The sequence below is a fragment of the Crassostrea angulata genome, chromosome 8, assembly GCF_025612915.1.
Source record: "Crassostrea angulata isolate pt1a10 chromosome 8, ASM2561291v2, whole genome shotgun sequence".
Lineage (NCBI taxonomy): Eukaryota > Metazoa > Mollusca > Bivalvia > Ostreida > Ostreidae > Magallana > Magallana angulata.
This window is the reverse complement of record NC_069118.1, coordinates 38667473-38682659: the sequence shown is the minus strand read 5'-3', so window position 1 is coordinate 38682659 and position 15187 is coordinate 38667473. Positions and strand designations below refer to the sequence as shown.

General features: G+C 31.4%; 1 protein-coding gene across 1 annotated transcript; it reads right to left on the bottom strand.

The window, feature by feature from the left end:
- Positions 1-12286: 12286 nt before the first annotated feature.
- Positions 12287-13596, bottom strand: LOC128161163 (C-C chemokine receptor type 8-like). The gene has a single exon (XM_052824392.1). It carries the CDS (start codon positions 13519-13521, stop codon positions 12451-12453), a length of 1071 nt encoding a protein of 356 aa, XP_052680352.1. The 5' UTR covers positions 13522-13596; the 3' UTR covers positions 12287-12450.
- Between the last annotated feature and the right edge of the window lie 1591 nt (positions 13597-15187).

Here is a 15187-nt window from a genome sequence, read left to right as displayed (position 1 = left end):
ATTGCACGTAATAACTTCAGTTTAGTTTTGATTACAACTCTATAAACATGTGTTAAATGTTAACGATTAAAGAAAATGCGAAGCAGTGTATTAATTTGTTTCAGTAGCTAAATTCAAATTCTAAACATTCAATTTAAAAAAAAAAACTGTAATTTTGTTCATAATATAATTATTTAGTTTGAGCTTATATACTCAGCATTTTTTGTTATTTTGACAACACACGAGAAACTCTTTTTACTCTTTTTATGCAAATTAAAATGGATTTAGGTATCACACCGGTAATTGTTTTCACTATATAGCACTATAGAGGGGAAAAAATTCTTAAAAATCAGTTTGTATTCCTCATGACAAAATATTCGGAGGAAATGTTATTTGTTACCTATCTCATCAGCTAACACCATAAAAAGGGCAAGCGATACTGCATTTTCTCAAAATATCTAGCTCCAAACAGGTCTACCCTCAAAACCACGTGTTTTCCATTTGTATGTAAACAGACTGCACACTCCCCAGGAAGCTGCTGCATGTGCCCTGAAAGAAGTAGTCCCTGTGAAAAAAGATCATCACCTAACAAAGTACATGAAATATCCTACTCAGTGGTACAAAAATTTTTAAAACTGAGTAAAGGAAAATGTAAAAATGCAGTCAAGGAAAAAAATAATTCTGAAGTATATATGGAACTACAATTGACTAAATTCATTTTGATTGGCCGATTACCGGTGTGATACCTTGAAGAGACTCTAAAGATGTCAGATCCCTTTCAAATTTGCACCTGAGAATTCCCAATCAACTGTCACCAAATCCCCAAAACCCTGTCCCCAGGCTCCCAATATTTCTTTAGCTATTGAGGATTTATCTTCCTTACTCAGACTGAAGAAAATAGCACAGATGAAACACATTTGGAGCCTCACACCATGCATGACCTGAAGCCAATTTTTATCCTTAAAACAACAAGATACAAAATCACCTTGGTACCAAATCAGAGCACATACATTTTTCTTTAAATCAAAATAAAAATATTCCATTAGAGTCACTTCATTATGCAATCATTGCATAACAAAGAAGAAATTTACCCCTATTGTTCACACATTTCATAACTATATTGTGAATTATCAGGTCAAAAATGAAATCTGTATCTGGTAAATTTATATATCAGGTAAAGCCTGTTTACTTGTCTACACACTGCCATACTCACTTTTATCTAAAAGCAGCATTGTAACACAGGACAGCCAAAATGAAATCAGCATGTAATGGAGCTCAGATCTGCTCTGACAACCATAAATCTTGCTTTGATGATAAGAAATGTAAAAGAAACAACTGGGATGCAACTTCATTCTGTGATTTATGTAACATTCTATCTGTAGAGCAAAAGTAGCCATGAAATTTCAATTGGACACACTTAATTATACCCCTCATCAGGCCATCCCTATAGAATTTGAAGAGAATTACTGATCAATGATGATTGACACATGTTAGATAATTTACAGCAAGAGCAATAAGCATATACATGGAGTAATTCAATAAGGCAATGCATTTCTTATGCATATTTACAAGAGAAATCACATAAGTGCATGCCATATCACAATACTAAAAAAAGAATCATACCAACCCCCATAGTTGTGGATATGGGTGGGGCATCTATATTGTACCCATACATGTTACATGAAATGATTTCAATCAAATTTTGACTTTCATTACTAAGAATAGGACAGGTGTGCTGAGGTTACCATATAAAAAATAGTAATATCTCCTTCTAAACATTTTAACAATGACTAATGTTTCAATATCTTAGGTCATTCAAACATAAATATCAGTATTTGTATTTTGTAAATAAGGAACTCCCCTCAAAATGTGGGAAGAAACTGATTTTTTGGCTATAATGCATAAAAACATTTTCTGGTAAACTGAAATTCATCAGTTTTTAAGGATGAAAACCATGAAAAGCTCCTAGATTCAATCATGATGATAGTATATACACTTGACTCATAATGACCTTCTCAACTAAATGCATGAAACCTCTTTTCTACACAAAATATGCATCTGTGTGATCTTGTAAATGGTGTTAAAGCATGTTTTTGCCTTAAATTATTACAAATGGATAATTCAATGTAAAATAGACATACACATAGCACATATTTGTCCAAATCCTCTCATTCCTTGAATCATGACTATGTAGGAAATGAAATGAAATCTCACATAAGGTGAGCAAAAATCAAAAAAATTAAAGTTTTTGTCAAAAGAATCCTTCGTTAGAGTGTTCATGTTCTTCTTCGCATTGTTTCGCACTTGTCGCCTAATTCTGTAACTTGCCCGTAAACCTAAATATTGGTCATTCGATGAAAAACTAGTCGCTGCGTACTCTTACGACAAAGTCTGGGGGCACCATATATGACTGCGACAACTGATCTGCACACTTTTACAGCATCTAGAACACAGAAACCAATATTCTAAGCTCCAGTGACTTCATATCATCCATTTCAAAAGGTTTGTATTATCATATATTGAAAATTAAATTTTTTCCACACCAAAAATCATCATTTTTCATATTTTTTTCATTACAAAATTTTAAAAGCATTTTTCTATCTTCAGACTGCAGAAACTAATTTCTGTCATCAAGATTTGACATAAAATACTGAAAACTTGCATCTGCATGCATTTTTACAATTTAACACACAGCCCTTGAAGGTATCACACCGGTAATTGTTTTCACTATATAGCACTATAGAGGGGAAAAAATTCTTAAAAATCAGTTTGTATTCCTCATGACAAAATATTCGGAGGAAATGTTATTTGTTACCTATCTCATCAGCTAACACCATAAAAAGGGCAAGCGATATTGCATTTTCTCAAAATATCTAGCTCCAAACTAGAAACTAAACTAGTTGTTAGAAGCTAGTTGGCAGAAACTAAACTAGTTGTTAGAAACTAGTTGTCAAAAACAACTTGTTGTTCGAATCTAGTCTTGTTGTTAGAAAATAAACTAGTTATTAGAAACTAGTTGTCAGGAACTAAACTAGTTGTTAGAATTTAGTTGTCAGAAACTAAACTAGTTGTCAGAAACTTAACTATTTGTTAGAAACAAGTTGTCGGAAACTAAAATGGTAGTTAAAATCTAGTCGTCAGAAACTTTACTACATGTAGTTGTCAACTTGTTGTCAAAAACTAAACTGGTTGTTAGAAACAAGTTGTCAGAAACTAAACTGTTTGCTAGAAACAAGTTGTCAGAAACTAAACTGGTTGTTATTGTTAGAATCAAGTTGTCAGAAATTTAACTAGTTGTTATAATCTAGTTTTCAGAAACTAAACTTGTTGTTAGAATCTAGTTGTCAGAAACTAGACTAGTTGTTAGAAACTTGTTGTCAGAAACTCAACTTGTTGTTAGAAACACAACATGAAAATTTGTTTTAAACTGTATAAACATCAATTTTGTAATTTTATTGATAGGTATATATATTCCTGTGAAAAACGTATAATCGGACATTATAAAGAAGATGGGGGAATAAGATAGCGCAACTGCCCATTTGGTTTAGTCGTAAAATACAATTTCAAATTTAACATTTTTTTCAATTAAATATATTTGATATGTTATAAAACAAGTTTACAAAAGGGTAATTTCTAACTATATTCAGTTTGAAATCTTAAAAAAAAGAAAACGATAAGAATTATTTTTTCAAAAATCCTAAGTTTTGGTGGTATCGAGCCCACAACCTAAAAACCCAAGTTCTATAAAGTCAACTAATGTCTGTTGCTCTAACCACTGAGCCATTTCATTCACAACAAAGTGCGGTGTTTAAATGCTTTATGAGACGTTGGCCACGAATTTACGGACTTGTATTATTTTTCTAAAACGTTCAATTGTTGGGCTACAAAATGACATTTTTAAAGTATAGTGGGTCATCTCTCCACATTTTTGTTGATTAAAATCGGTTTAAATTCCATTAAACTGCATTTAGACTATGACAAAAATATGGAGCTCAGACCCTCTCTATGAAAGAAAATGCATTGAAGTTATAAAACTGACACTATTTGGAGGTTTCGACACGCATACGAGAGTTTGAATCCACATATTGCAAGTATTTAAAATATTTAAGGATTACAAACCGATGATACGTTAAATATACATTGTTTTTAATTTATTTTTTTTAAAGTATCAGATTTAATGATATTTTAATTTTGCAGTATCTAATTATTTCTCATATGGGCATTTTACACGCCTTATTCACCCATCTTCTTTATACATTTTTTGATAGTTGTACTTCGATTATCTATGCATGCATGAACAAGTAACGTTATTTATCATAACGGGATAAAAATATCGATAAGAAAAAGAATAAGTAAGGATTGACAGAATAACTTATACATCCCGTCAATATCCCACCGAAAGTAAACACATTAAAAACTGTTAGTTTGCAATCTTCAGAAACCTTACACATATATGTGTAAAAGACTCCCGCAATAGTGAAAATTTGATAAAGTGCAAAAACAATAATAATTCCAGTAACCACCAAATTCATTCTCTTTCGTGTATGTCTAGTTATAGACGGGGAAGTTTGTATGGCCTTAATTTTCCAAACATGCAACAAAATCGTGACAGAACAGACTGAAAGTAGTGCAATGGTATAGGCGATACCATTAACTAACACCAGTACATTGGTTCCATTGTTTACATGAATATAGAATAAATAAGTTTTGATCACTCCGAAAAGGAAGCTTATAAACCATACTACCAGAGAAAACAAAGCTATCAGTGCCACAGTTAAATATCGTCGGCTTTGTAATGGATGCACTGTAAGTAGATATCTGACGATGGACAGCAACAACACGTGACCGGACGAACTCCAATAAAACATATAATAAAAGAACGACCTCATCAAGATTATCCATGTCTCGGCAAATTTTTCATTGTTTGTAACAATAATGAAGTTGAGATTAACAATTGACAAAACATCTGCCATTGCCAGGCATCCGATTGCAGTAAAGGTCGGTGTATGTAAGTTTAAATCGTGCACAATCTTAGCTATTGTAGCAAGATTCCCGACGAACCCAAAGGAAGCGATAATGAAACAAATGCACATAAAGGTATCTTCTAATGATTTATGCACATAAAAAAGATTATCCACATAGTATTGATGACCAGCCATATTTACATTTAATGGTGTATTGTTCTTTCCATTGTAAGAAATGTTGTGTTCAGCATCTCCAACGTGCTTTGACGTTAGATTAAAATTCAGCTCAGCCATTTGATAGTATTATCGAAGTGATACAGAAGAATGCATTGGTCATCAGAAAAAGAACCTGAAACGAGTTTAAATATTAGTCAAACTAATGACCCTTTAAGACATTGTAATATATTACGGAATGTATTGGTGAAATTTGGTATGAAATAAATGTCTATCATAAAAAGATAAACTAAATCAAAGGACAAAAAACCAAAATAAACTAACTTAATAAATCGAAAAGAAACCTAATCTTTTGTTTTTTATCAAGAAAAGAAGGATATATTTACAGTGAGACCTACAACCACGAAATTTTATTATTGAATTTTTATACATACATGTACTGAGCTGTCTTAAGACTTTAAAAATGCCCATGACGTCAATATACTTTTTCTCATTAAAGACTAAGAAAACCAAAGGCATAAAAGCTACTCACTTTTCATTCTCCCCGAGAAAACCCGAAATTTGGTATAACTGTATATGTTGTGATACAGATAAAGTATACCATTGCCGCTGCTAATTGTTCTCCGATTGTAAAGGAAATCAATATAGAAAATGCTCCAATTGTTCACCTTAAGTGGTAAACCTTGAACTCAGCGGTCATCATAAGGAAGCTTTTTCCGGTGTCGGAGTTTCTCCTACTTCTTCTACTAACACCAACAGTTATGTAGAAAGGTTTGAGACCCCCCCCCCCAAACAAAAAAAAGATATTAATATATAGTCCATCAGTGGCTAATGTTTATGTACTTTAAGTTTCTAAGTGCAGTTAAGGATGTAACGGGTTTTAGTTTTGGTTTAGAATCATAATGGACATATAAGGTGTATATATTCTATGCTTTATGAGGCAACGGATTGTCTGAATTAACTTTACTCATTTTGGATTATATGATCATGAAATAAGTGTTAAATCAAAATTCATATTCATGGTACCTTGTGAGTTGTGAGCATCTTTCTGATACAAAAAGCACTTTTTATGATCATGCATCGTATGTGTAAAAATTGTTCATATCACTGCTCGAGTGTGTAAGTGTTTAATCAAGTTACATGGATTGACCTTCTGATTAATGTTATACTAGTAAATAGGAAAAACATATTATCAAAACATTGAAGCAAACATTTGTACTAGTTAATATTTTGAAAATATCAAAATCATTTTGTGAAGTACGAACTACATTTGTTTTAAAATGAATATTTGAACAGTTCATCTTCGCTTAAAAAAGATAAAACAAAAGAAAAAAATATTTTTTAACAATATTAACGACATATTATATGCCATATAAAGAGGTAATGCTTTATGTCGCTTGAAATTTATTTCATCATTTTATTATTTATAATCCATCAGTCATTTTTTTATATAATTTTTCTTTAACAAAAAATCAACAGTGTATCTGGTCATTTTTTATGATTATTTAATCACGAGTTGTAATACTTCGACAAAAAGAACGACACAATGTTTTTAACTTACATACATTCTTCCAAAAAAGACATGTCATTGGTTTGTAACTACTTTGGTACACATTTTAAAAAGTAATGTTAACAGCTTACTTGTCGTAACACAGACAATAATGTATTTCATAATTCATGCTGGGTCTAATAAAACAGAGGAAATAAGCAAGAGCTAACTACTAGTATTTTGGAAATAATAAGTACAGGACAAGAACTTGGTACATTTTAATATAACTCAAATTTTCTTGCAACATATGAAAAGTGAAATTGAATACAATAACGAAAAGCAAGTATATATAATATAAAGCATTTGGGTAAAAATGAAAGCGATAACTAAAGAGATGTGGGACACAATGTTGCTTGAATATCGATCAGAATACATGAGACCCTTGTTGGATTTTTTACGTAAAGTCTTCATCATCAATAGTTCTCGCATAATTTTCCAAATATACGCCAATGATTAGCCGGGCTCTGCTGAAAGCAGAGTCCTGGCTATAGGCAGGCCAATCACCAATGTTACTACAAATAGCACAAATAAACAAAAAACCAAACAGCGTCAAGGTAAAGCTTCCGCTATACCAAATAGTTACACAAAGAGCCACGTTTTGTCAAAAGTGTTAGCATTTTGTTTCTTTTTTTAAATTTCGAATGAATTGTCTATCTTTTTTAGTTTTCTTAATAATTACGTGTTTTTAAATCATTATTATGCATTTTGGACACATACAATGCGCATGAATTTCCATGAACTACTTTGCTGCACGATGAAGAAACGGGGATTGAATATATAATGCTTGTTGCAAAATTCAAGGCAGCAACTGTTGAACTTTTTAACTTCTACTAGACAGACTTATTTTTTGTTTACAGCCGCTTACAAAATTTAATTGGTCGCTCTCTGATGCTTTGCCTACATTAAAAGCATGAGAGAGAGAGAGAAAGAGAGAGAGAGAGAGAGAGAGAGAGAGATTTTCAGTCAGTACTACACAATATGCATAAAGACACACCAAAAGAGCCCGGCTTTCAGTACTTCAGTACTTTGATTTTTTTCCATTCATGCTTATGGCAGGAAGAGTGGATTCCTTGAGTGTTGTGTCCGAATCATTGAATTTTGCAGACATCCACCGCATGCTAGACAAGTATGTGTTGGTACTTGATGAAGTTTTGACGACATTCAAAGACAAAATACCGATACATTTTACAGTCCCGGCGTAAATGGAATTATGAACCCCGTAACCTGAATGCTGATAATGTTGTACTTATACGAGATTCTTCAACGCCTCGCAGCAATCGGTCATTTGACATATTCAAAATAGAAATCAAAAGAAAAGCTGGCTTACGGCGCAAAGCAATAGAAAATTTATGCAGGAAACCAGCATTCATCACCGGTAACTTACCAGTTTCAGAACCTTTCTGTAAAAGTTTCATTTTTTTTTATCTCGAGAAGGGGAAATAATTTGTAAAACATTTTAAAATATTGCATTTAATTTTATGTCATTTTATTTTAGCAAAATGGTCCCAATAGACACATTTTAAAAGAGCCACTGGTCTTTGTTATAGCCAACACAAAATATTTATCCCAAAATTTGCAAAATCTGTTCAACTACGAGAGTTTTCTTTTTATAAAAGAAACAACGCCTCAGCCTTTTAAATAAGGGACCTTATGTTGTTATGGTTGACGGTAAATGGATCTGAAAACATCATTCTAAATTTGTCTCTTAAGGGTATAGAAATTTTTTTTATTTCTCCATGATTGCATCTCATTGCTTAAAAATTGTAGACAAGACATGCTAACTTCACAACAATATTCTGATTGCGTTTATGGTTAGATTTTTATGGTAGCATATCTCTGCCCTTTGTCTGCAAGTTATTTTTCTATTAATTATGTCAACATGCAGGATACGTATGTTGACATGCAAGATAGTTATGTCAACATGCAACATAACTATGTTGACATGCAAGAAAACTGCAGTCAAATAAGAGTTATAAGATTCGCTACCTATTGATGTCAACATGTAACTTATTTATGTTAACATGCAACTTGTTTATGTCGACATGGAACTTCTTTATGTCAACATGCAACTTAGTTATGTTAACATGCAAGATAAATATGTTGACATGCAACATATTTAAGTCGACATGCAACTTAGTTATGTTGATAAACAACTTATAAGTTGCATGTCAACATATTTATCTCGCATGCAAACATAACTAAGTTGCATGTCAACATATTCATATCGCATGTCAACATAAGTAAGTTTAACGTCGACATAAATAAGTTGCATATCAACATATTCATATCGCATGTCAACATAAGTAAGTTTCATGTCGACATAAATAAGTTGCATGTTAACATAAATAAGTTGCATGTCGACATAAAAAGGTAGCATCTAGCATCTTGGATGTAACAGGTGGGTGATATTTGAGATTTTTTACAATTCTTATCTGATTGGAATTTTCTTGTATGTCAACATAATTATGTTGCATGTTGACATAATTATCTTGCATGTCAACATATATTTATCTTGCATGTCGACATATTTGATAGAAAAATAACTTGCACACAAGGGGCAGAGATATTCCACCATAGATTTTAAATTTTAGGATAACAAGGTACTTTTTTAACGAAAAAAAATGAAGTTTGTAGTAAGATTTGCCCGTCTCATTAGGTCAGTGATATACCACTGATATCTCTTTATCCCAATAACCAGAGCATCCGAGTAGGTTATTAAGTCGGTAAATGTGTCAGACACTCCATCGACTTATGTCCTTGGGCCCATATATGAAGTGAAGGTATACGTTAAAATTGAAGAAGTGCTTTCTAATAAATGCCTTTTTTATCATAATTTATTTTAAAATTTATGCAAGGTAAGAACAACAACTGTTGTCAGAAAACTTTCATTTTTGACATGAATGTATATGATATATCATAATTAAAGGGTACCTATATAGATATAAAATTTATTGATATAATTAAAATAAAGAAAAATATTCTATACGATACATTTTTTCTCAACAACATATATATATATATATATATATATATATATATATATATATATATATATATATATATATATATATATATATATATATATATATATATATTTGTCTTTTAATGTTTGAAAAATATATAATTTATATTGTTTGTTCTGATATGATATCATAAATCTTGGTATTAATTCAATCTTATCGAGTCAAAACAAACCTATTTGAATCACGTGCCATTTATCTGCAAACTTAAACTAGGTACATTTAAATATAGGTACATGTTTACATAATATCTCCGCATACAAACATAATATTGTCATGTTTTAAATGTTGAATTTACTGGGTGTAAATACAAAATTTACAACATGACAACTAGTTACAACATGACAATACACCGCAATTTTTATAAGGATAGATTTCGACAGAAAAGTAGATTAGATGAAATAAATTATATCTTGAGCCAATAATGTAAATATTTATTTAAGTGTTTTGGAAGCGGTATGTAAACTAAAATGCTCATGTACCTAAGTTGTTATCCTAAAGACCATAAAACTAAAGAAACTATAGCATGACTGTTAGATCAGTCACTGTTGTTCCTGATCAAATATTCTCTTTTATTTGTTTATGTTTGTGTAAAATACTACTTAGAACCATTTTAAGAAGACCTTGGACTTTCAGTAGGGCGCAGCTTTCTATTCCTTACGTCAAAACAAGTTAGAAATGACGCGGTTTCAACCGAAATATGCAGCGATTATGTAGTCTTAGCTCAAAGGCCAGACAAGTCTTGTTGATTTCAAAGAGGCATGGCTGAGTGGGCAGTAATGAAATAGACAGGCCTACGTCACATTGCTGTGTGACACAACCACCCAAAGTCCATGCTATTGTTAAAATGGTTCTAAATTAGGAACCAAACTATAAACGTACTAGTTTGGATATAATACTGGTATGCATAAGTCTAGTCTTATTAATCCTCAGTTTGGTAGCGGAAACAAATTTGTTGACTAGTTCTGCCTATGATATCAATAGCATATCAGTAAAGATATCATGTTCCAATTTTTCTGCTGATACATTGTATAATGACATAAATAGTGTTGAGGACCTTCTTAATTGAAATCTCACGAAATAAAAATAAAAAAACGGCAGATGAATTTAGATATTTTAGTGTAATAACATGTATGCAACTTTAGTTAGTAAGCTCTAATAATCATACATCTACTGATTTAGTGGTCAGGATCCTGACATGTATATGCATGAATTACAAAGCACTTGGCCAAAATAAAAAAAACTACACTCTGCAGAGAAATCACATGTATGCTACATGTACATGTAGTAGTCATGTGGTATTTTGAACATCTTTCGACGTTTTTTTTTCTTTAAAATCCACGCTGATGGATTAAAAAAGAACATATAAAACACTAGTTTCTCGTAAATATATGTCTCACCTGCAAGGTAAATAAAGAAAATATCTCTCTACAATTCATATTATATTTCAAAATAATAATTCTGAAGGAAACAAAAAATAATTTGGCTACAGGATATTTTGGAAAATAGATTTTTTTTTCAAAAATTATGTCGTAATTTTGTTTAATCTAACACAAACGTATGTATTTCCCACAGATATTTATATATAACGAGTAGTTTTCTTTAATAATTATTTTTCTTTCATCAGATTTTAATATCCTAATAGAGTTTTCTTCAATTCTTTTGGAATTAAAATGTGCTGGGAATACTTTTATTGTTATGAAATATAATATATTTCATGTCTGTTTATTTTATCTATACTGCAGGACATTCAACACATTTTATCAATACGTTTATTGTTCCAGGGGGAACATCTTTAGAAAATTTGAGATAAATTTCTCACATGATAGGTGTAGACATCATTATCTAAATTGGGTATAATCTCTCGAAGAAACGGTCTTTGATTTTTTTTTTTTTTTTTTTTTTTTTACATATTTGAGTTTTGTGAAACCTTCACCACAGACGGGTGCTCAAAGTGGCATGGTCACGATTTTGGTCGAATTTTATTTTTCTGTTTTTATTATTTACAATGCTTTAGGAATGTATTTCTAATGATCAAATGAAATTTGGGTGCCAGTCGATGAGTTTTAAGCAAGATACAGGGCTCACAATTCTTTGTCTTGTAAACAAGGCCCGTGCCCTGTTTTAAATTTGTTTACATAGGTTCAATATACCAGTAAAATATCTTATTCAAGCTGATTTGTCTATATTCCTGTTTATTTTAAGCATAAATAAACAGTTCCTAACGATTAACATTCATTTTAGATCTAAAACTGGAATTTTTACTTCAACATTCAAAATGTAAACAAAAGCTTTGTTTACATAGCGATAAATTGTAAGCCCTTTAACTCGCTTATAACTCAACAAATGACACTAAAATTTTAGTTACTTATTGGATTTTAATGTTGACCTAAAAGAATTTTTGACCAAATCGTGACATACCCTTTTAATTGTCATCTTGGTAATAACATAAACAACTGTGACAATGTTCATAGCTTCATGAATTACACCGATCGTCGGGGCTGAGTTTTGAACAACAGTATGTAGATTTGTTCTACCGAGCAGACGGTTAAAAAAACATTACAGTTTTTCTTATAAATTATCATTTATTTTGACTCACTAACAGTAAAACTACAACATTACTAAATAATAAAATTTGAGATCGAAAAAAATAAACATTTCATGATCCATTGATTTCATTCAAGAAAGTATACATAAAAGCACTAAGTCTTTAAAATATCGACACTTGTGTACTACAGGTATAAAATCATTTGTTCAATTCTGATCATTTACATACATATTGTTTACGGTTGGTTTCAGAAAAATGGTTTACCATTTTGATTAACCTTATAGGGCTACGCATATCTAATGTTGGAATTTCCGTTGACTCCGGGGCACTTAATTTCTTCTTCATTGTACAAGACCGAAAAAATGACAGAAAAAAGAATATGTACGGATTTAGAGAAAACGTCAAATATCCAGACAGAATCATACTTAAGTGAAAAAAGGTATACACTCCAACATATTTAGATTTAGAGCAATAACCTTTGTAAATGTAAAGGGATTTTGCAATAGCAAAAATCTGAAACATCGCAAAAACGGTTATAATTGCTGTTACAACAAGATTCATTCTCGTTTGTATTCGTTTTGTAGCAGAGCGAGATGTTTGTATAGCTCTGATTTTCCAAACATGCAAAGCAAATGTAATAAAACAAACTAAAAGCAAAAAGATAATATAGGTGATGCTATTGATAAGCATCATGAAATGGCTTCCGGTTTGTTTATGGACATAGAAAAAATATGATTTGATGGCTCCGAACAGGACGCTTACAGGCCACACTGTCATAGAGCACAAAGACACTGCTTTTACCGTTAAACGTCGTCTGCTCTGTAAAGGATGGACTGTGATCAAATATCTCACGGACAACAGTAACAACACGTGACAGGCAGAGCTTAAGTATAATGTATCGCTTATAAACACGACGGTCAACTGTGTCCACAAGTTTTTGATTTTGATTACCCACACGACCAGAATTAAATGAACGGTGAGAACAATAAGTGCCAAGAAGTTTACAAACGCGAGGTGCCCGATTGCAGCAAACGTTGGTGTGTGTAATTTGGAATCGTACACGATTTTAACCATTGTTACGATATTCCCAGTGATGCCCAAGGCTGCTACAAGGATACAAACGGACAATAAAGAACTGTTTAGTGGCAATTTCTCTGTTTGTTGCTCCGGATCGTACTCGGGGAAAGTTGTATTTATTCCAGAGGTTGTATTGTTGATTCCAAGTAAAACAGTGCGGTTTTTATCATCATCATCTAAAGCGTTGCGATCTGAATTTGTGAAAGCCATTTATTTCCTTTAATGTTGACCCTTTTCTGTGATTTGGTGCTTTTGAATTTTTCCTGCGTCACAATGAACAAGTCTGCTGTAAATATATTATAATAAAATGATAATTAACATGAGATTAATTTAGATGTTTTAAATCAAACATTTTAAGAAAGATAAGTGATTAAGGTACATTTGTGATATGGTTTAACCATCGTTGTCACATGTAACCCAAACTCAGGGAAACGTTAGTCTAAAATAAGGTTTTTTTGTTTTCTGGGTATCCTTTGTAATACAACTCGATTGTGGCAATTAATTAGTGATATAACAAGGATATTAATCAGGCCCCTACCAAGACTTTATTTGTTACATGTATGATACTATTAAATTTTATGTTTTTGATATGTCCTGATTTCAAGGTATGCAATTTATAATTATTAATTTTGCTAAATTTAAATTATAATGCAAAGAAAGAGTAATATAGGAACATATCTTAACAGTTTTTTTATGATTATTTTCCTCGATTTTTTAAAAATTTCTTTAAGTCAAGAAAAAACTAATTTCAATTCATTTGCCTTAAGTTAACATATTTTATTCCATCTATAAAATTTTACATCAATTATCACTACTTTAAAATTTATAGATCTGGTATAATTAATTTGTTCTAATTTTGAAATGAATTACATGTACATGTATCTGAAGATAGCGTTTTGTTAGACTAGTGCAAAAAGGTCGAAATATTATTTCCTGATATGTTTGGGAACTTTTTCTTTCTGATTATTATATTAAATTTATATAGACTAAGAGATTGCATTTCATGCAATGGTTCACTTCGATAAAATTTGATCGAGAAAAAGGCTATTTAGCTGTAAGTTATCCTACTTGACAAAAACTACTTTCGATTGCAAAATCGAATTGTCAGTTAAATATACTGGAAGTCGTTTAGACAGATCTAGACTTTTTATGATGTCATGAATTGAAAACAATAACATATTTAGTTATTAAGGCAAACGTAAATTCGTTAAAACAGCTACTCATTTTGCAAATGAACATCTTACCTCTATTTACAATCACAGTCTAAAAAAAAACCTGTTCAGATATTAGATGTTCGTGAAATTTATACTGAAGGAAAACAATGACGCATATTGCCGGAGATTATTACATGTATGTGGTACGATTACTAAGTTATACATGGTACATTGTACTTTGTGGGTAACATTGTTTTGTCAGGAAGGATGTCGACGTAAGAAGGAAAAAAACAATGTAACTTGAAGAAGCATGTTCTTGTTCTTATAGCCCGCAAAAGAAAAAATCGGTCATATGATAAATATAAATGGTGACATTATGTCATGTTCAGACTCTTGTCTGTGTTAAAACGATTTCTTCTCCTGACCAACCAGTCTAACTTTTATTCAGAAAGTCACGTTCGGTCTTATTCCTATATGGAGAGATACGGTCGGTTCTATATGTATTTTTCCCTGTGTCATGCTTCTTTTACAAGTATGCCCCCCCCCCCAAAAAAAAAAAAACAAAAACAAAAAACCAACAATAACAATGACTTTCTGTGGAAATCGGATCAAGGAAGTGAGATTTTTTGACGTAATAACTTTTACATGTTTATATTTACATTGTTCATTGTCTTTAATTTTCTGTGATACACGCAACACTAGGATTCGGTTTTGTAATGTAT